The sequence below is a fragment of the Delphinus delphis genome, chromosome 12 (assembly GCF_949987515.2).
Source record: "Delphinus delphis chromosome 12, mDelDel1.2, whole genome shotgun sequence".
Lineage (NCBI taxonomy): Eukaryota > Metazoa > Chordata > Mammalia > Artiodactyla > Delphinidae > Delphinus > Delphinus delphis.
Genome location: NC_082694.2, coordinates 16,593,321 through 16,620,224, shown reverse-complemented (window position 1 = coordinate 16,620,224; position 26,904 = coordinate 16,593,321). Strand labels below are relative to the sequence as shown.

The 26,904-nt window shown below is 40.7% G+C and overlaps 1 protein-coding gene across 1 annotated transcript in view; it reads right to left on the bottom strand.

The window, feature by feature from the left end:
* Positions 1-1,128: 1,128 nt before the first annotated feature.
* SUCLG1 (succinate-CoA ligase GDP/ADP-forming subunit alpha) overlaps positions 1,129-26,904 on the bottom strand; it is a 34,221-nt gene continuing 8,445 nt past the window's right edge. The window contains exons 2-9 of the mRNA XM_060027444.1: positions 25,110-25,213; positions 20,081-20,197; positions 16,327-16,539; positions 16,134-16,191; positions 9,739-9,822; positions 7,323-7,474; positions 2,844-3,032; positions 1,129-1,378 (exon numbers count right to left, since the gene is read on the bottom strand). Of these exons, the coding sequence (XP_059883427.1) occupies positions 1,352-1,378; positions 2,844-3,032; positions 7,323-7,474; positions 9,739-9,822; positions 16,134-16,191; positions 16,327-16,539; positions 20,081-20,197; positions 25,110-25,213 (944 nt within the window). The 3' untranslated portion in view covers positions 1,129-1,351. The remainder of the gene's footprint in view (positions 1,379-2,843; positions 3,033-7,322; positions 7,475-9,738; positions 9,823-16,133; positions 16,192-16,326; positions 16,540-20,080; positions 20,198-25,109; positions 25,214-26,904) is intronic.

Sequence of the window (26,904 nt, the reverse complement as noted above, 5' to 3'; positions counted from 1 at the left end):
GTCACACACGCATCATGTATATTCTACCCAGGTACCCTGTGGGATGGGGGGTCATGATCCCCACTTTCAAGACAAGGAAACAGCTACGAGCAGGAACTAAAGTCTACTTGACCCAAAGCCAATCACGACGTGGCCCTTGGCCCAGGCAGAATCCTTGGGCTGTGAAATACATCTCCCGACACCTGCTCTTTGTGTCTCAGCAGCCTGTGCATGGTTATGGGAGCTCCCAAGACACCTGTTTCCCAGCCCCCCAAGACCTCCTCCAGCCCCTCCCAGGGTCACTGTCCCCAGGCACCTCCTCAAAACGAGCTCTTCCTGGCTCCCTGCCTTTGCCTGGGTGTGAGTCCTCCTTTTTGCATGGCTGGTACCTCCCCAGCCCCTCAGGTACCTACTCATCTCCCTTCCCCAGGAAGGGCTCCCCAAACAGCCTTCTTGAGGTGCTCCTCCTAATATTTTTTGAAGCTCTTGTTTCTTCCAGGGCAGTTACACAATGTGAGAATATTTTGTCTCTCCACTGGAATTGTTTCCTGTTAACAAGCTCCCTTTTAAACAAAAGGATGGATAATAGGTCTCCTGCTTTCTTGCAGTGAATGGCTTAAACCTCAAACAAAGAAATGGAGGCTCTGGGTGGGGAAGGGCAGAGCCCTCCGCAGAACCACAGAAAAATAAAGCGTCGTTGAAGACCTTCCATTTCCCAATTAGGCAAAAACTGAAACATGGATGAGCTCCTGCCTAAATCCTAGTGATGGTGATGATGATGATAATGGTGGCACTGACAACAATTAGTTTGCCTTATCACTTGCCAAGGACTTAATATATTTATCTCGAATCTTCAAAACTATCCTACAAGATGGGGACGATTCTATGTATACATGAGAAAAATGTAACTCAAAGAGATGTAAAATCACTCTGATAAAAGCCCAACTGAAATGTTTACACCCATTCTCTCAAAAGTTTTAGTTACAATGTCCCCTACAGAGCCCACTGAAACACACATATATGCACACGCATGTGCACACACGCTCGTGCACACACACACACTTGTGCACAAACACACACACACACCCTCCATTTCTCCCACTCCCCCCAGCCCCACGGTGGAATAATAAAAAGCCTCCAAAACCATTTTCAAATCAAGTGGTAGATTTATTGGCTGTCTCTGTTATTCAGTGAGGTTAAAACGTCTCAGCGTAGGACACTCTAAACCTCGCTTTGGCTTCCCGTTGTGCTGCAAGACCAGCAACAGGAGCGCGGGTGGACAGTCAGTGGATGACAGAAGCAAACGGCCGCCGGCTCACATTGCTACAGTGATTCGTCCATAGGTTTAGGGAACATTTCGTTTGTTTTTCTTTCATAGCATCTTCCTCTTTTCAAACTCCTTCAGGAACAGGAGAGAGGGAGAAGAGAGAGGGGATTAAAGATTAAAAATCCAAATTACATTCACGGTCAAAATGATTCTTAAAACGTCTTGTTTTTAGGATCCAATGAGCAACCAAAAATTATAGAAGTAAAATACCAGGATGAGGTTACTGAACACAAAATGACAGTTTTCAAATGAGCGCGTGTCAGTCTGAATTTCACTAAGCTAGATGCGGAGCTTCAACTTTGTCTCCTAAACGCGGGGGCTGCGAGGCTTTGAATTACTCTTGTTTTCTATGGCAGTGTTATCATTAGGAGCTGACAGACCTGACTGTGCTTATCCAAACCTTTAACGCTACACGTGACACACACCAGCCCTTTTAATAAAACAATGGATTTGTTTAGTTTTTCAGAGAATAAAACTGAACACAGATTCAGTTCAGATTTAAACCAAACGTCAAGAACCTCAGAAATATATGAAAAGGAAACAATACTGAAAACCACATTTCTCTAGATTGTAACCATTAGAATGCAGCAAAATGTGTAGGTGCCTGCTGCCACCTACTGGAGTAAAATGGTAACACATGTCTCTGATGTGAATTCAAACATTTATTTGCTTTTTCTCTTCCTTCCCCTCTTTTAAACAAAATTCTTCACACACTCCCTAACCACCCAGATTTCTTTTAAACACTATGGCACACTGTGTCACATTCCACAAGACACGATCATGCAGGGAGTCAATAAAACAAGGAGTTAATTTTATTATCCCTAAGACAATGCCAAAGAAGATTATGCCAAAACATTGTTCCCTCCTGGGAAGACAATCGGGGCCTGTTTTCAGCATGTGCAAAAAGTTTTGTTTTTTGTGGGGTTTTTTTGTAAAGTCCATAATCATCAAAAAAGTAAAGAGAGAGAGAGAGAGAGAGAGAGCCTTAAATGATCACTCAAAGAGATAGGCCAAAAATCACTGCAAAGAGATTATGGAAGACACCAACTAAAATCTGAAAACCCCCAGCCTCTTTAGATCTCCCTCCATCCTGACTCCCAGTTTTCATTTCTTCTTAGTCGGTCTTTAACCTCTCTCCTTGGGAAAAAAACCTATGGAGTTAGCATAGCTACATCCCAAAGGCCCTCGATGGAAAAAAACAAAACACAAGGCAATTCTCTGCACAACCCCCAAAATGGAATTCAGGACACTTACGGACTCTGAAACACTTTTTTGTATATCATACCTTACTACCCACAAAAGAGCAAATCTAGATGTTTGAAGAATAAAGTTTTTGAATCAGAACACTATTCCTTGTCATGCCCGATTAGAACATTAGGACCAAAAGGTGGAGTTGCTAGAGACTGTTAAGCTGCACACCGGAAAGAAAGAAACAGGAGAGACCCAGAAGAAAACACCATGGTTTCCAGGCACCCTGTGTGGCCTCCCACTTTAAGGCCAGTAACTTCCGAGCACTCAGGCCACTGTTCCAGCTCACCTTGTATATGGTGGTTCCCAGCTGTGCAGGGGACATGCTGACCACAACTCCCGCACTCTGCAGGGCTGCGATCTTCTCTTTAGCTCCACCTTTTCCTCCAGCAATAATTGCCCCCGCGTGACCCATTCTTCTGCCGGGAGGAGCAGTTAAACCAGCAATGAAGGACACCACAGGCTTGGCCTTGGGACCCTGGAAAATGGGATTTTAGACACTCTGATGAAGAAGTTGATCGAAACTGGACCTCCGACTCATGACTCTGCCAGAAAATGGCAAATGGCTGGGGCCCTTCACTCATCTTCAATAAGAAAACAACACGGGCTTCCCCGGTGGCGCAGTGGTTGAGAGTCCGCCTGCCGATGCAGGGGACGCGGGTTTGTGCCTCGGTCCGGGAAGATCCCACATGCCGTGGAGCGGCTGGGCCCATGAGCCATGGCCGCTGAGCCTGCGCGTCCAGAGCCTGTGCTCCGCAACGGGAGAGGCCACAGCAGTGAGAGGCCCGTGTACAGAAAATAATAAATAAATAAAATAAAAAAAGAAAACAACACAAATATTGAGCTATGACTGAAACCACTGCATTCTCCTTTGAGATGACTTGACTCTTCCTACAAACTCAAAAAAACAATCCTGAAGCAAAACTGTTACCTGTTAAGATATTAAACTTCAAATTCACCCCCACAAGCTGTTTTACAAATACATATGTCACTCTTTCGTTTGAAAAACAAAAAAGCACACTTGAAAATACATAAGTTATGTGATTTGTGATAACGAATTAAGACACAGATCAGGTTGTTTTAGTTCAACATAACTCTGTCTTAATGCTTTTGCATTAAATCTACTGCAAATATGTTAGTTTGGCTGAAGTACAAGAGAAAATCTGGCCTCACACACATATGTACTTGGAAAAGGGAGAAGTATTTTAATATCTGTCAGATAACAGGATATTCCTTGGCACTACACAAACCTCTTCAAATGGTAACCTGAAACCACAGTCCTTTGTTACCTCAAAATTCATTCATCATTCTGGATCTTTTGCCTACAATGATTTTGTAACATCCATTGGTCAGAAGGAAAATACAGATTCACTGAGTTATGTAGCTCTTCCAAGTGCTAATACACTTCCTCATTCAACATCATCAAATCACTCTTCAGTATCACCGCCAATCTCCTTAGAAAAGTCTTTAGTAGGGTGAAGTTCATGGTGGCAGAAACAAGTTTTCCAAAAATATACATTTGCAAGTTCAAACTTTATCACTGTCAACGAATACGAGGAGTTGTTTTCCTTGACACAGCAGGATTGCTTTGTTCATTTTTGAGAAAAGATCCGCCAAATAAATACCAAGGTCTGAACCACTAAACACCACTCCTGCAAATAATTACTGTCATCGTGATGATAATAATAGTAGTTGTAGCAGGAGGCGACATTACTGAGTGTTCGCTCTGCGTCAGTTACTGTGCTAAGTGCTGAATATGTCACCTGAAATGTTCAAGCTAGAATCTCGTACACAGTAGGCCCTCAATAAAACTTAGTTCCATGAGACCAACCAGGAATAGGAATACATGTGCCAAATGAAACAAAATGTAAAGCTTAGTTTTTCCCACTAAATTCTAAGCTACTCAAGGTATTCATGTATTCTATATACATTTTTAAATTACGGTGTACAGTTGGCCCTCCATACCCACAGGGTCTGCATCAGAGAATAGAAAATGTATGTGGGAAAAAGATTCCAGAAAGTTCCAAAAAGTAAAACTTAAACCTACCATGCTAGCAACTATTAACAAAGCATTTACACTCTATTAGGTATTATAAGTAATCTAGAGACAAAGTATATGAGAGGATGTACGTAGGTTACATGCAAACACTATGCCATTTTATATAAGGCACTTGAGCATGCATGGATTTCTGCAGGGGTACTGGAACCAAACCCATGCAGATACCAAGGGATGACTGTAATGTCATATAACCTAAACTTTTTTTTGTAAAAAGAAGTCAGTTTTTACCTAAATTTTAAACTTCACAACCTTTCTGAGCTCAAGAGACTCTAATAACATTTTACTCCAATCTAACAATTTACTTTATTCTTTCACTATTTGCCATTTACTGGTTCCTAACATGCCAGAGGACTGCGCTGGGCACCAAGTACACCAGCTCCTTGCTCTCCATAATACAGTCTAGAGTGACAGTCAGGTGTTAACTAAGCACGCCTTGCAGAAGGAACAAGCAAAGGCAAGTGAGGATGAAAACCACCGGCACATCAGATGGTACACGGATCTGAAAAGGAGGGTCAGGGTGGTGTGTGAGGGGCTGGAATACCATGCTAAGTCTGCCCTTTGTCCTACATGGATGGCAATAAGCAGGCTGGCGGGGGGGTGGGGGTGGGGGGTGGGGAGGTGGAGGGAAAGTGGAGCAGAGATATCAGGAAAAAAATTACCGAAGTGGTCCAGGTGAGATAAGATGAGAGCCTGCACCAGAGCAGAGGGACTAATTACAGATGACAATGCTCTCAATCTCCACAAACTGCTAAGATCTCAGAGACAGATCTCGGTAACTGAGTGGAAGCAAGAGCTGAGGGAGAAATAAAAGACGGTTCTGGGGTTTCCCTGGTGGCGCAGTGGTTAAGAATCCGCCTGCCAATGCAGGGGACACGGGTTCGAGCCCTGGTCCAGGAAGATCCCACATGCCGCGGAGCAACTAAGCCCGTGCACCACAACTACCGAGCCTGCACTCTAGAGCCCGCGAGCCACAACTACTGAGGCCGTGTGCCGCAACTATTTAGCCTGCGCTCTAGAGCCCGTGCTCCCAACAAGAGAAGCCACCGCAATGAGAAGCCTGCGCACCGCAACGAAGAGTAGCCCCCGCTCGCCACAACCAGAGAAAAGCCCGCGTGCAGCAACGAAGACCCAACCAGCCAAAAATAAAATAAAATAAATAAATTTATTAAAAAAAAAAAAAAACACGATGGTTCTGAGGTTTCTGCCTTGGGAACTGCATGAAGTGTGATGCTGATTATACGCAACGACCATTCGCACTTAGGGAACAGGCACTATCTGGGGAAGAATAAAGATGAGAACAGCCAGGAGGATGAATGGAGGCCCTGGTGACTAGCGCGAGAGCAACGCCAGGGTGGACAGCAGATCCGACAGCAGCAGCGAACAGCTGCTTACTAAGAGTGCTTACCACGTGTCCAGGGCAGCTCTCCTCTATGTTACTGAGCCATAACATAGAGTCCTACAAGGATGCTGGGAGCAAGACACTACTGTATCCCTATTTTGCCAATGAGGAAACTGAGGCACAGTGAAGTTAAGGAACATGCCCAAGGTCACACAGTTTCTAAGTGGCAGACAGAAGCCAAACGGCTGAGGATCAGGGAGTGAATAAAAAGGAAAAAAGAAAAAGTAAGAGATCCAGAGAGTAACGGGAACTTTTAAAATTACCACAGAAGAAAATCAAGTAGACTCAAAATAGCCCTTGAAAATTCCTTCAATTACATATGCATCACTCTGTATACACTACCCTGCAGGTGATATTATCGGTTCTTTAACTCTCCGTTACTCATTATTTTTCAGCGGCATTTAATTTTGATGCATTCACTCTCAATCTCTTTTACAAGCGTAGACACAAGTTATCTCCCGCCCTCCTGCGCGGCCTCCTGAAGATGCATCTTCACTCATTCGTCAGTGTCAGGGACATCCTGGAAACCATGTGAATGCTCTCCCCAGGTCTTTGCCGCAGTGGTCCAGTGCACACGTTCACTGACTGGGGGCTGGCAGGCACCAGGCTGCTTCCGTCGTTACTGTGCCCTCTCTCTTTCTCTTCCCACCACCCTCCTTCACCCCAGGCACAGAGCTTAATTCCCTTAAGTTACGTAAAATTATGATACAACGCCACACTATTCTTTTTCATTCGAAGGGAGAGGCAACAAGGAAAGCCTTCATAGGACATAGTTAATAAAGCTTTTCTACTTGACCTTTGAAGCGAAGTGCTACTCTACAAGGATAGACTGAAGCTAGAGGGAGGCAAGCTCCTGGAAAAGGGTATAAAGGACAGGTTCTTTAGAAGGTCAGCCTTGACAGAGAAAGAACACACATCCCCTGAGATGAGGAGAAAAGACACCAATGACAGATGAAAATGGAAATACGCAGGTCAAATGACAGCTTTCAGGCTGATGGCCTGGAAGTTCTCCCTTCAGCAGGAGGCCAAGTGACCTACAATGAAGTGTGAGGAGATGCCTGGGGGGAGGATTCATTCGAGAAGCAGAGAACAGGCCCCAGGGGAAACGGGGAGGAGAATCCACCCAGAAAGGGTCCCAAGTTCCCTGAGTGGCCAGTACTCCAGGTGCAGCTCAACAAGGTTTAACTTTATCTTTCACGTTTGCTTAAAAAATTTATCTTTGAAAAAAAACAAAATAACTTCTAAAACAAACCGGTGATATTATTCAAGGGCAAAGAGCTATATATATTTTTTTCCAAACCCAAACTTACTGAATTATGCTGCCTCAAAAATTCTGCAGCATTTTCTTCTGCATTACCACCAATTTCGCCAATCAATATGATACCTTCTGTGGCTGGATCGTTCAGAAAGATTTCAAGGCAGTCAGTAAAATCTGTTCCATTGAAAGGATCACCTCCAATACCTGGAAAAGTCAAAGAATATCACCAGCTGAAAACTGGATGAATCATAAAATTCAGGTCAGGAAATGCTGTTTTACCTGGTTTCTTATTTTGCCCACCCCCTTCTTACCAATATTTTTAAATGTGTCATCACTCTTGCATTTAACATTTAAAAATCACAAATGCTACATTTATTTCTGCTTATAATATCACATGAATGCTAAATGGTGGTGGTGGGTTCCTGTTAGTCACAAAAACAGCCCTCTTTTTGTTTAACTCCTTATCAAGACTCCTCCCTCCCACAAAATTATTCCTAGATAGTTCTTTAAAAATGAGCATTCTATATAGTTTCCCTAATTAGGAGAACTTTACTTCTGAAAACACATTAGCTTTTTCAGGGACATGAATTACTGTTTTCTATGTTATAACTTTTAACTTTGTTGGCTTCTGGTGAGTAGTTCATTATCAGTACCTTGTATATAATAGACGATAAATTCTGAAATTAAAAACAATCTGGATTAGCTAATCTGGCGTGTGTGTCTGTCTGTGTGTGTCTGCGTGTTAACATTACCTTCACTGTGGTAGTTCGTTGTGATTTGTTATTTTCACATGAACCGCAAACTATTACCCTATTGGAGACTTAATACCACATTGGAAATAAATATTGGACATTTGTATTTCTTCTACAGTAAAAAAAAAAAATGAACATTTTAAGAAAATGTGTATTGGTGAGAATATCTTCTCTGATTAAACATTTAACCCATTTCTTTGCACAAAGTAACTATTTCATGAGGGACATTGCAGAGGAACCACTTGCAAGTTAAGACACAAGTCCCAGTGAGGGGAGGGGGGGTGTCTTGATCCCTCTTACCTCTGACCCAAAGTGAGAGATGACAAGAGACCACACACAGGGGCTCCACTATAGGCACTTGGCTTTTTAGCACAAGTACTTGGATAGGACTCAAGGCAATATTCCCTACAGACTGGCTGACACTCTTAAATCTTTAAGTTATGAACATGTATTTTATAATAGATAAATACGCAGGACTGGCTCCCTACTCTTCAACACACCACTCAAGAATGAAACTGAGGAAGAGAAGCGGCATCCACTGAGTGCCAGCCACGTGTCACGTCCTGTGCCTTAGCACACGTCGGCCCGCCATTTCCTCATCCCTCCAAACTCTCTGTGACATGGCAATTATTACTCTTCGTTCACAAATTAAAAACAGAGGCTACAGAAGACAGAACTGCCAACTCTATTTCAAAATCTTTTCTTATTTTCCATCACGCTATCTTGTATCATAGATTGTGCTTCTGCGCATAGAAAAGCTAAATTAATGTTTCATAGTGATTTTACGAATTTGAGTCTTTTTTTTTTTTTGCGGTACGCGGGCCTCTCACTGCTGTGGCCTCTCCCGTTGCGGAGCACAGGCTCCGGACGCGCAGGCTCAGCGGCCATGGCTCACGGGCCCAGCCGCTCCGTGGCATGTGGGACCCTCCCGGACCAGGGCACAAACCCGTGTCCCCTGCATCGGCAGGCGGACTCTGAATCACTGCGCCACCAGGGAAGCCCACGAATTTGAGTCTTAATAAAAATACTACCGGGTTATATTTTATAATTTTTTATCATAAAATGCTGCCTTTGATAAGCCTCTAAAAGATATTCTAAAAGTTTGAAGGAATATTTATAAAATGAGAACTCTGCCTGGCTTTTGGCAACAAATACCAAGATTATTTCAAAATGTAAAAATTTTTTTATATTTGTAAGTGGGAGGCAGTATGATGTGGCAAAGAGAGAGGTTCCAGGGAGCTCAACCCTCCTCCACCAATAACGCTGCCACAGGACGACACGCCAGCTCAGCGGTGCCTCGGGGGGTTGCCTTAAGAGTGAGATAATGATTGGCAAAGAATTCAGTGACTGTGAAGCACTGAGTGACAGCTGGTAATGATAACAAAATGCGAATTACAGTAATGAAAGTCCTATTTTTGAAGGACCATCTCTTCCCAGCAAGCTAAGTAACAGCTGTTTTCAAGGCCCAAGGCTCTCCAGGAGACACATGTCCCAGGATGTTTGTTCTGAAGCTCGGAAGTCAAATCCCAGACCATGAATCTTGAAAATATAACAGTCAGCTTCACGTATAAGCAAATGAAATTCAAGATCACAACATCTTTTTAATAAAATGGCATCAAAATCTCTCACAAATAATCAAATCAATAATTATCATTATACTTATTCAGGGAAGATACTGAACTCCAATAAAATGAGTTTAGCAAAAAAATCCCTCACCAATGCACAAAGACTGCCCCAACCCAACTTGTGTTGTTTGATGAACTGCTTCATAAGTCAGGGTGCCAGATCTGGACACGATACCTTAAAGAAAGAGAATTCAATAATATTAGGTTGTGTTCATACGACTATCATACAGTAAAATAAATTACAAACACAGGTATCTATAAAACCCATTTCACAATTTGTCAACCAAATAAACGATAACATCAGGTCATGAAATAAGAAGAAAAGGCCTAAATTATAGCAGGGAGATTTTAAAAGTTATATAGAGAAGAAAGTGTGTTATTAGTTAGGGTTGTTTTATGACCATAAAAGCAGTTAAGAGAGACCTAAAGTCTTCCACGTAAAACGACTGCAGACATGCAGTAAAATGGAACAATAAACCTATAAAAAGGTCCATAAAGAAAAAAAAAGAAGGCATAAGTTTCAAGTATTAATCTTTGGCTAATAACCCTGATTTAGGAAAATAAATTCATAGTTAGGCTTGCTGTCTCCTGACCACACAGATTCCTCAAGACAGAGCCCTGTTCTCCTACGCTGGTTCGGTAAGAGACTGCCAATGCTGTTGGAGATTCTGCAGTGACTGTCTTTCTTGCTGGACTGGAACCTCCAGGGGGTCAGTAAACAAGACTGTTTTCCCTACACCTGCGTTCCCAGTATCAAGCACAGTTCAGGCACAGAAGGAGCTCAGTAAATACGTACCAAATGGGTCAATACTGAAAATCAATGGAGAACAACCACCCTCTCAAACAAAATCTAATTCCAAGAGTTTTAAGACCATTCACTAACTGGATCCTATTTCACGACAAATGACAACCACTAACACCAACCCCCATCTGTCTCATCCGTCAGTTTTTCCCTATTCTTAGAGCTTTCTTTCTATCTACATTCTCTCTTCTTAACACAGTCCCTCCTCTGTGGGACCTTTCATAACTGAGAAGGTTAGGTAGGTCATGCCTACGTACATATGCATTTGATGCATTTAGCTTTTAAGTAAAGTACAATCAGTAACTAAATTGTATATCTTTGTGTGAATTACCTAGTCTCCTTTCCACTCCTGATTCTTATGAATAGAATTATGATTGATTAATTGATTTTTATGATAGAATTATGTTCTTGTTCAGGCAACACCCTAGATTACTGGGCAGTACAACTGTTCTATTTATTCTAGTCTTTTAATGGATCAGTATAATAGTGAACAGTAGCACAAGGATTTTGTAATTCTTTTAAGGGGCTTTCATCTAATTATATAAATGATACATAATTTATATAAATGCAAACTGCATACATTTAAGGTAATGAAAGCAATGTTTTTAGGGTAAATTACTCCTGCCATCCTTAAAATATATATATAGTAAAAGAGACTATCACTTAAAAATATCTATCATAGGGCTTCCCTGGTGGCGCAGTTGTTGAGAGTCCGCCTGCCAATGCAGGGGACACGGGTTCGTGCCCCGGTCCGGGAAGATCCCACATGCCGCGGAGTGGCTGGGCCCGTGAGCCATGGCCGCTGGGCCTGCGCGTCCGGAGCCTGTGCTCTGCAACGGGAGAGGCCACAACAGTGAGAGGCCCATGTACCGCAAAAAAAAAAAAATCTATCATAAGGATACTTCTGCTTCCAAAAACAGGGGTATTTTCCTGTATTTTTCCTGTTAAGTACAAGTAAAAACCCTGGACATCATATATAAAACAAATATAAGAAATCTCTGAGGGGTTTCCCTGGTGGCGCAGTGGTTGAGAGTCTGCCTGCCGATGCAGGGGACGCGGGTTTGTGCCTCGGTCCGGGAAGATCCCACGTGCCGCAGAGTGGCTGGGCCCGTGAGCCATGGCTGCTGAGCCTGCACGTCCGGAGCCTGTGCTCCGCAAAGGGATAGGCCACAATGGTGAGAGGCCCGCGTACCACAAAAAAAAAAAAAAAACAAAAAAAAAGAAATCTCTGAAAGATGGAGAGAAGACAGAGTCACTAGGGACCTCAAGACTCAAGCAGTGACACAATGGTGAACAAACCACAAAGAGGATAAATCCAAAGAAATTCCCACCAAAACTCCTAATAAATAAACTTCAGAAAACACAAAGACAAAAAAAAAAAAAATCTTGAAAGCAGCAAGAGAAAAGTAACACCTTACCTAAACAGGAAAAACAACTCAAATGACATCAGCTTTCTCATCAGAACCCATGGAAGCAAGAAGTGGAACAACATTTTTTAAGTGCTAAAAGAACTGTCAACCCTAAATCCTATACCCAGTGAAATTATCCTTTAAGGATGAAGGGGAAATAAAGACATCCTCAGATGAGGGAAAAATAAATAATCTGTCCCCAACAGTTCCATCATAAAAGAAAGGCTAATGGAAATTCTCTAGAAAGAAGGTAAATGATACCAAGAAGGAAGAACGCAGCAATAAGCAAAACATGGATAGATAGAAAGACTTTCTCTTGAGTGTCCTAAAAGGAAGAAATAAAACTGTCCCTATTTGTAGATAACATGTTTGTCTACAAAGAAAATGCTAAGGAATCTACCAAGAAACCCCATTAGATTACAGCAACGTTGCAAGATACAAGATAAACAAAAATCAATTGTATTTCTATACATTAGCCATGAGCACATGGACACCAAAATTAAAATACAATAAAATTTACAATTGCTTTCTTAAAAAAAGAAATACTTAGGTGTAAATCTAACAAAACATATACAGGACTTATATGCTAAAAACTACAAAATGCTTGTGAAAGAAATCAAAGACAATCTAAATAAATGAAAATATACTGCATTCATGGATTGGAATAGTCAACATGTCTATTCCCCCCAGATTGACATAAAGATTTAACACAATTCCCATCAAAATCCCAGCAAGAGTTTCTGTAGATAGAGACAAGATCATCTTAAAAATTATATGAAGTAAAGGAACTAGAAGAACTAAAATAATTTTAAAAAGAATAAAGTGCAAGGAAGCGATCTACCTAAAATTTCAAGACTTATCACTTAGCTATAGTATCAAGATTGTGTGGTACTGGTGAAATCCAGAAATAGACCAACACAAATATGCCAACTGTTTTTCTGACAAAAATGCAAAAGCAACTCAATGGAAGAAAGATGATCTTTTCAATAAATGGTGCTGAAGCAACTGAACACAAGTAGACGAAAAAGAACTTTGATCTACGTCTCACACCTAGAAAAATTAACTGAAATTGGATCATGGGATTTAAATGTAAAACTACAAAACTTTCAGGAAAAAGAAAGATATTTAAGGCTAGGCAAAGACTTATTAGACTTGAGGTCCAAAGCATACCTCACAGGAGAAAAAAATTAGTAAGTTAGACTTCATCAAAATGAAAAACTCTTGCTCTCTGAAAGATCCTGTTAAGAGCATGAAAACACAGCTACAGAGCGCGAGAAAATATTTGTAAGTTGTTGTATCCAACAACGTACTAGTATCTAGAATATATAAAGAACTCTCAAAACTCAACAGTAAAAAAGCAAACAACCCAATTAGACCATGGGCAAAAAATCATGAAGAAACACTTCACTGAAGAAGATATACAAATGACGGACAAGCACCTGAAAAGACGTTCAATATCATTAGCCATCAGGGGAATGTAAATTAAAACTATTACAATGAGATATCAGTGTACACTTATCAGAATGGCTAACATAAAAAACTGTGATACTACCAATGCTGGCAAGGATGAAGAAAAACCGGATCACACATACGTTGGTGACGGAAATGTAAAATGGATAACAATTTGGCAATTTCTTTAAAAACATGCAACTATCATCCAACCTAGCAACTGCCCTCCTGGGCATTCATCCCAAAGAAACGAAGACTTGGATTATATAAAAACGAGTACACAAATGTTTATAGCAGCCTTACTTGTAACAGCCCCAAACTGGAAACAATCCCAATATCTTTCAACAGATGAATCATTAAACACACTATGGCATATTCGTACCCTGGAATACTACTCAGTAATAAAAATGAATGAACTACTGACACAACAATCTGGTGAATCTGCAGAGAATTGTACCGAGTGTAAACAGCCAATCCCAAAACGCTACATACTACATGATATTATTTATACAGCACTCCTGAAATTTAAAATTTTAGAAATGGAGAATTATTAGTTTCCAAGGATTAAGAAGGGAGTGGGAGTAGGAAGGAAGTGGGTGTATCTATAAAAGGGCAAGATGAGGGATCCCTGGAGTGATGGAAAAATTCTTTATGTCTGTATCCATGTCAATATACTAGATGTGACATTGCATTATAGTTTTGCAAGATGTTACCATTGGGGGACACTGGATAAAGGGTACACAGAAATCTGTCTGTATTATTTCTTACAATTACATGTGAATTTACAATTATCTGAATATAAAAAGTTTAATTAAAATAAATTTTTTAAAAAGGATGTAGAAGTCAAGCATGTCACGTGTGGTTGAGAGTAAAAAAACGTCTAACGTAAGTGAAAAAAATATTGTATAGTTAAATATCAATTTGGAATTCAATCTCTCTTCAATAACATTCAATTAGCTGTTATACAGTTTCATTAGCTATCATTAACACAAACTAGAAAGCCACTATACTATTGTACTGCTGTCATATTACATTACGTCCCATTCAGAAATACCCAAGGGACTGAAAAATCCTTCCTTTCCCTAAACTCTTAGCTTAAGGACTGGAAGTCAATGAGGCTTTTGAGAACATTAGTACTAGTATCAAAATAGGAATAGTTAGTACAAAAAATCATCTTTTCTCCTTCACCTCCTTGAAAATCTTGTAGTGTCATATATTTTCTTTTAGGTGAATTTTTTTCTAAATCCTCTGAATTAAAGGCAGTCTCCCAGAGGACTTCCTCATCAATGTGCTATGGCCATCTGGAGAACCAAGGTCTAAAGGACTTCCCTGAACTTTTCTTACTTGTTTTTGAGGTTCATGGGCACCTTAGAAAGCAGGGTAGTGATCAGAAAGGCAACTCAGTACAGGACACACCTTATTCCATGCTCACCTAAGTCTACAGTAGTAGCCATTCCAAGCAGACTGCAGAGTGTAAAGAGTATTCAAATATGTGCAAAAGCATCAGTGGCTATGTGGATCAGGCCCCGACTAGAAATCAGATGGCCTATGGAACTCCCTGCATCCTCCCTCGTAAGAGAACTTGGTAAGTTCTCGACTGGCAGCACGGCTGACAGCTCTAAGAGCCATTAGTAATAAAGAAAAATCATGACCTTTAACCCAGTCCTGTAAACTACACAACTGACATTTACTGACTATGTTTAGCTATTCTTACTTAGTATTTACAGTCACGGTTTACAGATGAAGTACTGTAAACTCTATTACGGTGGAGAAACAGTATAGCTTAGTGAGAGTTAGGTGTGAAGAGTCTAAAAACCACCATAATGGGCTAATTCTGAAACGTTAATTTGGTTATTTCCTTGAGGAACTAAACAAGTAGCAGTGCAATTTTCCCAAAACATTTTGAGAAAGCCCATAATATCCACTGAGGCAAAGTAATTCTGAAAGGACACAGAAAGACGAACAATAAAAATATTCACAGCATGTGTATCTGACAAAGAACTTAAGAGCCGGAATATTTACAGCACCCCCTATAATCAACAATTATATAAAAATTATATAAAAAAGACTACCCAAAAAAAAATAATGTGTAAAACACTTGAACAGATATTTCACAACAGAAGATTTATAAATGGCCAATAAGGACATGACATCATTAGTCATGGGGGAAACTCAAAACCATAATGAGACATCATTTTACTCCCGGTAGAATGGCTAAAATTACAGACTAACAGTACTAAATGTCTGTGAAGATGTGGAATGACTGGAACATTCATACACCGAGGGTGAGGGTAAAGAACGCACAGTCACTTTACAGAACTATTTGGCAACTTCTTAAAAAGTTGAACATGCTTTCACTCTATGACTTAGCAATTCCATTCGTAGGCATTTAACCCAAGAGAAATACCCACAAAAAGACCTGTACACAAAAGTTCACCTTAACCTTATTCATAATGAATCAAACCTGAAAACAACAGAAACATTTGTCAGTGGGAGAATGGACAAATTGTGGTATTCAATAAACTATTACTTACCGATAAAATAAACTATTGATACACACAAACACATGGAAGAATCCATAGTGTGCTGAGCAGGAAAAGAATCTTTAAAAAAACCCCAAAAACATCTTCACTGATTCTAGAGAATTAGCGTTTCTCAAGCATCAATTCAGGACATAGAATCAATTCACTATAAAACTTCCCTGGTAAATTCTCTTAAAGTTGAATTAATTAAAATGAATTTGATTTGCAGAGTCAAATTTTCTTTGTGAGTTTTGAGCTCAGGGCAAGGAATTTTGTTTTTAATCTATAAGAAATATATACTCACCAATTCTTCCTTTCTTGTGAATATGGCCAGGCATGATGCCAATTTTGCATTCTCCAGGCTGAAGGAAAGTAATTCATGGTTTCAGAAAAGTGAAAAAAAAATTGTAACTTCCTAGGTCATACACACAAATATACTTGGACTGATTCAAAGCTAGTTAGCCTTCAGAGGGCTTATTTTTGTTTTGTACACTCACATTGATGACTCCAGGGCAGTTTGGACCAATCAGCCTGGTCTTTTCCTGGCGCAGCAGTTTGTGCTTGACCCGCACCATGTCCTGCTGTGGGATACCTTCAGTGATGCACACGACCAAGGACACTTCCGCCTCTATAGCTTCATTAATGGCAGCAGCAGCAAAAGGAGGAGGGACATAAATGACAGACGCTGTTGCTCCGGTCTGTTCTTTGGCCTGAAACATTAACCACGAAGCACTTTATTATTGGTTAAGTCAGAAACATTGTAAAAGAAATTCAATACCATGATTTTAATGATGTCTTGGGGTCAGGAAAGGACATCACCAGGAGACATCGGATGTCTTCATTCTTCCCATTAACAAGTTCACTTTGCTGTCAGAAAAAAGCAGAGTAAGCACGGCCTCCTTTCTGCCCCCTTGGGACACCCTTCTGCATTGAAAGTTTCTGTGACCTCCCATTCCCTCAGGTGACAGCATGTCAGTACACCTGCAAGCACTGCCTGATTTGCATCTGTGTCCCCTCATTCCTGGGCCATGTTTATTTCTGTTGTTCTACAAGGCACTTACCACCTGTTCAGTACCAAAGACCCTGCACCTCCCCAGGAGAAAAGGACTGGTGAGCCCCAAGCTCCAGAACCCAGCTCTCAACCATCTGTTTAAAAATACATCCCACTTAATAAATAATATCAAGAGGCAGCAAAATGAAGTGGTTTTCTTCCTAGCTGTCAATTTTTACTCTAAATGCATGCTGATTAGAAATAAACTAAAATACACACGCATAAATGGCCACGGAATAAGAATGGGTCAAATAAGGTTAGTCTACTCTACATCACCCCTCACGATGCAAAGCACTGAAAGACCATCAATTTGACCACGCTTCTCTCTCAGTGGTTTCTACATACTCTCTACATGTATCAATACACATGTAGCCTTCTACCCACCTCCACGGTAGCCACGTCTCTTCTCCTGAAAGGAAGCTCCTTGAAGACAGAGACTGTCAGTGATCTCTGGCTCTCCAAGAGTGGCAGCATCTATTCCGTGAGAGGCCCTGAGAGAGACTCTATACAGGCCTCGGATAAGGCTTCACCACAACCCTGCATGCTTAGCATCCCCAGCTACGAATCAAGATGCTGAGGCTAAGAAATATTAAATAACTTGCACAAGGTCACATAGCTAGGAAGTGGTACAGGCAAGATTCAACAAGGCAAAAGTATATCTGATTCCAAAGCGTCAGTTCCTTTCAGCTACAGCAGGCTGCCTCCCTATAAATGTTAAAATGTAACTTAACCAAGATGTAAATCAAAACTTTTTAGAAGGCTGTGCCATGGGATTCATAATGGATGCAAAAACCAAGTTACGGAACACACAGGTACAACCAGAAGGGACAGAAGTAAAAGACAGTGTCTTTGAGAATCATCCCCAAATGACTCCCCACGTTCCCAGCAACTTAGGGGCTTTCTCTACGGCACCCCGAATAAAAAGAGGTATCTTGACAGCGAGAGAAGAACAAGTCAAAGGATGCTGACTTGCCAGGGGTTAAAAATAATTCAAAACAATGTTTTTAAAAACTATGTTCAAGATGATAACAGAGAAGTGGGAACCAAAGGAAAAGAGCTAGGTTGGAACCAAGTGTAGGTATTTTATGGAAAATATCAATATATCCCATGGGTGCCTACCCCTTAAGGCTACAAACACTTTCAGCAGCTGGACTGTGACAACAGGGTCTGTGCTGGCAAATAATACTGTATGAAAGGTGTCCATCCTACTCACTCAGAAAGCTCTTTGAAAGAGCAGAATGGGTGAGAGACAGTATCTGTCAAAGAACTTACATTATATTCCAAATGTCATATCTATTTGTATCAAAATTAATAATAAATGAATTGCTTAGCAATGAAAACTGTTTTCAAAGGAAAGCAAAAACAGCTCATGACAAAAGAAATCTGCCTAGAGAGATTTTTTCTAAAAATGCAAATCAAAAAAAAAAAAACTAAATGATTATTCTACAGAATATATGATTTTTTTTACTCTTTAAAATACAATACACTCAAAACACACATACACGTATACAGTACACCCTATTTTCAAGTTTAAAGTAAAGTGAAAATTCCAAATTTGAATATTTGTTTTTTTCTACATTTTAGGATTAAGAATACAAATTAACTTCAATTAGAAGTTAGGGGCTTCCCTGGTGGCGCAGTGGTTGAGAGTCCACCTGCCGATGCAGGGGACACGGGTTCGTGCCCCGGTCCGGGAAGATCCCACATGCCACGGAGCGGCTGGGCCCGTGAGCCATGGCCGCTGAGCCTGTGCGTCTGGAGCCTGTGCTCCGCAACGGGAGAGGCCACAACAGTGAGAGGCCCGCGTACCGCAAAAAAAAAAAAAGAAGTTAGTATTCCATAAAGAGAGTACATCTATAAATGTGTACTGTAAAAAGTGCAATTCTTTAAAACATGCCTTAGAAGTATGTTTATAAAGAGGAGGGGTACATTTTTTAACATCAATACATCAGTCCCAAGTACTAAGTTTATTTCCTTGATTTTTTAAATTAAACAGCCAAGAATTTGTACTATGGTTTCTTTTCTAATACTACTAGTATTGTATATATTCATTTCAGTGTAGAAAGAGAATGAAAGAATACACATTGAGCTTAAATTAGCTCTCTATAAAAGCAAAATCTGAGAAATGGAAAACACTATATAAAACTTTACATACTTTTATATCATCTGAACTTTTACAATAAGCAATTAGCTTTGTAGCGAAGAATTAAAGTTTAGTTTAAAATCATTTTAAAAAGTATTAAGAAATCAGCAAATTGGGGAAGAGACTAGAACTCTGTGATTTGTCCATCAGACTCCACAGCTAGGTTTCTCCACACAGGAATACCACATACTACTTACTTACTCTGAGCCAGGCTAAGTCTGCCACTTATCAGCCATGACACCACATGCAGGACCCTCAACCTCTCTGCTCCTGTCAGAAGCTGGCCTGTGACAACAGGGTCTGTGCTGGCAAGTAATACTGCATGAAAGGCATCCATCCTACTCGCTCAGAAAGCTCTTTGTAAGAGCATCCTTGTCTTTAAAATGGGGATGATAACAGCACCTACCTCGGGCTTGTGGTTCGGCCTGAATGAGGCCATGAATATGAAGCACCTGGCACAGTGCCTGGCAAAGCACCCACTCGAAGTATTAGGGTAGGGGGTGGATGCTGACATGTGCACTTCTAACACCCCAGAAGAAGAAATGGGAAGGAAGGAAAATAAGCCAAACAGAAGCCAAGCCACAGCACTTCTTCCCTAAAGAGCTGATGTATACCTACAGACAAAAATGACCCGGGGGGCTTCCCTGGTGGCACAGTGGTTGAGAGTCCGCCTGCCGGTGCAGGGGATGCGGGTTCGTGCCCCGGTCCAGGAAGATCCCACATGCCGCGGAGCAACTAGGCCCGTGAGCCATGGCCGCTGAGCCTGCGCATCCGGAGCCTGTGCTCCACAGCGGGAGAGGCCACAGCAGTGAGAGGCCCGCGTACCGCAAAAAAAATAAATAAATAAAAATGACCCAGGCTGCAGAGAAAACATCCTAAGCCTACCTGACTAAAGTGAACACACTGGTTTTTACCGCAATTCAAATTTCTCTAGGTTACTAGAATTTTAAGAAGCAACTGACTCTCCCCAAAGGGGCACAATTAAGATCTTAAGCCAAGGCATACTAGCTCTTCCCCTGCTTTTCTTTTCTTGCCAAACTCAGGTGCCATTAGTTACCTCCTTCACAGTACTGAAGACCGGTAAGCCCAGATGCGTCTTGCCTCCTTTCCCTGGAGTGGTTCCTCCAACTAATTTGGTGCCGTATTCCAATGCCTGCTGACTATGAAAGGTGCCCTGAGGGGAAAAAGCGAAAGACTAATGAGAAAAGGCAGGCTGGGGAGCCTAAAGGCAATCTTCAGCAACTTGGAAAAGAAAAATAGGTTAAGTATTTCCCAGCAAACAGCCGTAACACATATCCAAGCATTCTCATCACCTTATTGAACACAGCTTTCACCCTTGAAGCAAAGCGGGCCTCTGCGGGGCCAAAATCACTGTTTTTTTTAAGTGGGGGGTGCAGCCTCTTTTCACTCTGCTTTCAAATTCGGTTGACGATCAGAAACCCCCTGGTGTTTACCTGAAAAGAACACCTCTTTTTCACTGTTCCTCGACTCCTGGTGTCCTCACATCCCTCTTCTACTCAGTGTAAAATCCATGGCCAGTCACTACAGTCACACACCACCTTGGCTCTCTCACTTCAACTTACACATCTGGCAAAATCACAATCTTGGTTAAATCCAATTCTCCACCTACTCTGAGACTGCACGTGCGCCACTGGACAGTAGCTGGAGGAAAAATAAAATAAAACCATGCTAACTGGTCTCACTTTAAATTAATGATCCCAAACCTTAAGTGAGCCTTTAACGCTGCCCAGCCAGCATCCTGGATGTCCCTATCCATTTACTCTCCCACCTCCACCTCGGCACTACTGACACTCTGGACACACTGATCCCTGTTATGAGAGGCTGTCCTGTGATTTGTACAATGTTTACCTCTACTCAGTAGATGCCAGTACAATGCCCTCCTCCCTACCCCACTCAGCTGTGATGACCAAAAACACCTCCAGGGATTGAAAGATTCTTTTTCACTAAGCTTCTGGGGCTCCGCCTCCCTGTTTTTCCTCTTCTCTTTCTTCCTCTTCCTAGACTTCTCTTTTTCATTTAAATGTGTGCCCTTGGTGAGTTCACCCCTTATCATGGCAATAAGTATCACCCATATGGTGACCTCTCCCAAACACACAGACACACACACCTCCCAGATACCTAGCCGAGACCTTTGCCTTGAACTCCATGCTCACACTGCCAACTGCCTACCTGACATCTCCACTTGGAGAACCAGTAGGCATCCCAAACTTAATGTGCCCAAAACCGAGTTCCTGATCACTCCCCACCATGGTTTACCCCATCTCAATTAATGAGAACTCCACTCCTAACAGATGTTCAGACCAAAACTACTGACGTCATTCTTGATTTCTCTCTTCCTCTTATATCTCAAATCAGGATACATTAGTCAATCTTATTGCCCAGCCCTCAGAACGTAACTGACAACATCTCACCCCTTCTACTGCTACCGTCTTGGTCTAAGTCACCATCAACTCTTGACAGAGTACTGCCCTTGCTCCCTTTCAACCTATTCTCAACACGGCAGCCAGACTGATCCTGTTACATGTCACTTCTCTGATCAAACTCTGCAATAGTTTTCCGTCTCATTCACAGCAAAAGCCAAAGCAAAAGCATCACACTGGCCACCAAGTCAGTATTCAAGCTGCCTCCTCACATCAGAACCCCTCAACTGCCCAACCTCGCTTCACCCACTGTTCTCCCATCACTCATTCTACTCCAGTCCTGCCTGGCCTCACTGTCCCCTCTGGCTGGAACACCCTTCCCCTAGACATCCACTTGACTCACCCCCAAAGCTCCTTTAGAACTTGACTCAGAGGTCAGGCTTCCCCTGAGCACCCACCCCAACTGCCACCACAACCCCACACACATACAGACACCTCCTTTCTCTGGTTTAGTTTTTCCACAGCACTTATACTTTCTAACGTACCACATAATTTACTCATTGATTTTGTTTCTCTCCCCCGCCACTCCATGAAGGCAATGATTTCTATCTACTTTGTTCACTGAGAGATGGCACCTACAGCAACACATTCCATACAGTAGGCACTCAATAAGTAGTTGTTGAAAACTGAGTGGATCTATGCAGTCATTCTACAGGGACCAGAAAATGATGACTCACTACTCAAGTTCTATTTCTTAATTCAACGTCTTCATTTTTCAAAACAGGAAACTTAGTCCCGAGCATGTTAACTGACTTATCTTAAGTCAGTGATGGAGTTTTGGAAAGGACCTCAGACCAGTGCTCTCTCTTTAGAGAAATGCCATTCAAAGTGTCATCTGTATATGCTAACGGTCTACAGTGAGATAAACACAAAACAAAAAAAGAATGACAAAAATAATAAAGAAAAATCTAATAAAGAAAACAAAAATAAGTGAGAATGTTTGCAGACTTTTATAGCAATATAATATTGCTATGACTTTTACAGTATTTTGTAAAAAATATTCATCTGCATTAGATTAGTGATAAAACAAAGACACACCCAAACTGGTCTTTCATTCCAGATAGTTAGAGAAGCACTACCCTAGACTACCACACTGTTACATAAATTCCAATGGACAAATTTTTAGTCCTAATGTAGTGCTAAACAGGGATAACATTTCCCGTTAATAAGCTTTCCCGTAATTTTCCCATTATCACCATCCAGTGCAGAGTTAAGAATAGTAATAGCTTTTAGCAGCTCATAACAGCCAGTTCAAGAAATACCACCCACTGGAAATCTGCATTTTGGGGATTTGCTCTGAAATACAAATATTCCTCACTCAAAAAAAAGAACTAATGAGACAAAACGCAGATTCTCTACAGAGATAAACTCTAAATTTCAGACCTCATCGTTACGTCTATAAACAGAAACTTAAAACCAACAAATCTTAAGGCTCCCAATTACCCTAAAAAAAAAAGTGAATAAGAAACAATGTATTTGCCGGTAACCCAGAGACACTGAAACCAACCCTGGATTTCAATATGTAGGCAAATCATCATCTAATTTATGAATCAAAGACAGTTCCAAATAGTGCTTATAGCATGGACAATGGTTCTTAAAAAAAAAGGTCAGAGGTTAAAATGTTGCAGGATTGTATAAAGCTTAGTAAACAGAAAAACAAAATCATACATGATAAACTTAGGTGGAGAATTTGGGTTAATCAAACATTTGATTATATGCTAATAAAATTAACATCTACCCAAAAAGGGACTAAATATGATTTTAATTGGCAGAGGAATGATAAAATGTACTTCATATCTTAGATGAGCATCAACTTTCTTTAGAATGTATATATGTGGAAATGATATTCATAAAACATACGGCTATCAGAATAAGTAAACCAATTTTACCTATGAACAAAATTTCTAAGTCTGGGGTGTTTCTTTTTTCATTGACAGTGGATTGTTTTTTTTTAAGACAGTAGAGGAATGGGAGAAAAAGAAGCAAGGTCCGCTGCAATTCACATTTTTGTGCCCAATTATTTCAAAAAAAAGTCAGAAAGCAAAGGGACATTTCACATGAACAACCTTCTAATCTAATTCATTTTTAAAACAAGAACTACAAAATTTTAAAGCAATTCCTAAGTACTTTAAAAACAAAAGTTATAGAATTCTGGATATTTAGGTATCATCCTCTAGATCAGGGGTTAGTAAAATATGGCCTGAAGGACTTGACTTGCCACTGGTTTCGTGAATTAAGTTTTACTGGCATACCCATTCACTGACATATTACCTATGGCTGCTTTTGCTGTTCCAATACTACCAAGTAGCTGTAACAGAGACTGCATGGCCTATTAAGCCTAAAATGCTTACAATCTTGTCTTTACAGAATACGCTTGCCAACTCTTGCTCTAGATCACCAAAACCCTGCAGAATGGACGTGATAATTCTTTTAATCATAGAAAAATCATTAACTTTTAAATTACACAAAAATCATTAATCGCTTTTATTTTGCCATATCTCCTTTAATAATGAAGGAAGGGATACTTTGGGTTAAGGCTGATGGCTATCTTGCAATTGATTTGGTAGTATTCCCTCGTTTAAAACAAAAAAATCTGTGCATCTACTATGGTGAAACCATAAATGTGTACAAATGTTTTAAAGGGCAACTTGGCAATAGCTGTTAAAATTTTAAATACACAGAACCTTTGACACCCATTTTTACTTTCAGGAATCAATTTAACAGACATATATATATGATATATATTATATACTGTATAATTTGTTTAGATATGTGTGTGTGTGTGTGTGTGTGTGTGTGTATATATATATATATATATATATATATACACACACACACACACACACACAGAGAATGAAAGAGAGAGTGTTCTGTAGAACAAACTCTGTAGAATGCCCATTATATAAGTGTACATATGTTTGTATGAGCAAGAAAAATACCTGGAAGGATACATGTCAGCTTGTTATCAGAAGGAATTCCAGAGCAGTAGAATGGTAGGAAGGAAGGAAAGGAGATTCTTACGTTGCATTTTTTTGTGGAATCACGTCACAGTTATATTTAAACTTACATAAGTTCTATGATGTAGGCAGAGGATAGGGACAGAGAATGAATATAAATGAAATACTTCAGGCTATTTTGCCCGCTATTCCCCTGAAGACCATTTGCCCAGAGAGTACAAGACGGGAAAAATCAATGTACTACTTCCTCTTCCCATCACAGTTCCCATGAGCCTCTCTGGGTTTGAGCATTTCCCCACACTGATCTGTGCTTAGCTGAGAATTTTTTTTGTACAAGGCCTAAACGCAAGCCATCTGCCTTACCTAGAGCTTAATTAGAGAAACAGTGATCTGTTCCAATGCTGGAGAAAAACCTGTTGTGTTATACTTGCTGAAAGAAAATATGTGGGTTTCCAACATAATACTGTACTCCTAGGGGGGGATTTTCAAGGTAACATTAAATACAATTTTCATCTTAGAGGCTGACTATAGCAACCTAACCCCCTCCTGAGATACAACTCCACTGCTGTACTGTATACTCTTGTGCTACAAACTGTATTATAACTTTTGTGACTTTAAAACAATAGAAAATAATTCAATGTTTTTGTATCTCTAATATACATCTTTTAAAAAGCCTTGAAACACATACCTGCTTACCAGTGAAACCCTGGCAAATAACCTTCGTATCTTTATCCACATAGAGATGCTTCCTGGAAGCTGTATAGGAGCAATGCCGAATTCCATTCTGTTGCACTGAAAAGTAAAGAAAATATGACACATTATAATTTTTCCAAACTTTTGGACTATGAATTTAACCTGGTGACAAAAAAAAAAAAATCCTCTAATTCAGGAGCTATCTTGTGATAATGGCAACTTTAAATGTCACTTTTTAAATAAGATGTATTAAATACAAATACTAATTAAAGAAACAAACAAGAAAAGACACTGTTCTATTCTCCAGAATCCCCTCTTTACTGAGAACCACAATTTTGTTGCTTTTTCTGAACTGAGAAAGAAGAGGTTACGTTTATAATTTTTATTCCTCAGCAAGAAACCAGGGGCTCACATAAACAGCTCAAATTAAATCCAGGAACTAAAAACTAGGTATCACTCTTACTAATAATGTTTACTAAACAGCCACATGCTTTCCCCATTTGACCCAACATTTTTAAGCCCAACATCAATAAGCAAAAGACGAGCTAAGAGGCAAACTTTGTCACAATTACTAAGAACTACTTTGCAACTCATTCTCCAGTAATAATATTAACATTAAATGTTAAGTCATAGAATAAAACTTATCTAAAGTATAATCCAAAATTACTTAATTTGGTCTCTTCTGATGTAAGTCTCAAGACCTCACATATAAAGGAAGTAGGGAAAATAAAATAAATAGGGAAAGTAGATGAGGGAGAAACGTGTAAACAATATCTAAGTTACTGTCAGCAAACTACCTCAGTGGAAACTGAGAAATCTTAAGTAGCTCCTAAAGCCAGCTCCCCATATTTCAAAAATCAGTAGAAAGAGCACAGATGATTTACGTGGGCTGCCTTCTAAACCCCCATTAGAACCCTAACCTGCTGTCTCTGTGGTCCATTCCTGGCCCTTTCAAAATGCCAGCATCTATCACTAAGGTAGCCCATGAAAGCTAATAGGCCCAGAAAAGGACATCTCATCATAAACTTGTCCAGGGTCCACTCAATGCTGTTTCTCCTGAATCACTGCTCATACCCTCCTAAATCCTCAGATCTCAGATTCCGTAACTGATCTGCCTCTGGCCCTTTGAACATCCCTTGATTCATCTTCAACTCACGTACTGACCTCAGCTTCCAACAACTTTGAATTCTGTAGTCCCCTGTACCTCTAAGGAAGAGACAGGCCCGGAATCTGCCCTGACCAACCAGGAGAGGAGTATTCTGTGTGCACACAGATCAGATGCATTCTTGGCCTAGACTATGCTGAACAAGGGACCCTGAGGGGGCACTGAGGGTCCAGTCCTGGCCCAGTGTACACAGCCTAAGCACCTTAACCTGGGCCAGTGAACACTACGACAGGAATTGTGGCCTGAGAGCCCACCCTAGCCAGGGCTTGCCCTTGGCTCCCAGTTCTCCCAGCTGGAGACACAGAACCACGATACCTATGGAAGAGCTTTACTCCCCTCTGCTATTCTTGGCAGGACTTGCCCAACAGTCCCTCCCACTCCTGGAATATTCAGTAAATAGCCCATCTATCAGGAGTTTCCAGACAGGAAAGGTACAAGATATGATTACAAGAGCAAATAAGATCAGGACATCTGGAGCCCATACTTGATAAAAGGAAATACTTGCTTTTTGAAGGTAAAGTTTAGTCCTCCACAAGTACTCTTACACTCTACCTTAACAAAGGAGACATCAGACAGTTCAAGTCTCCTTCCATGGGGCAGAAGTGGCCCTGTCGCCCTGAGAAAG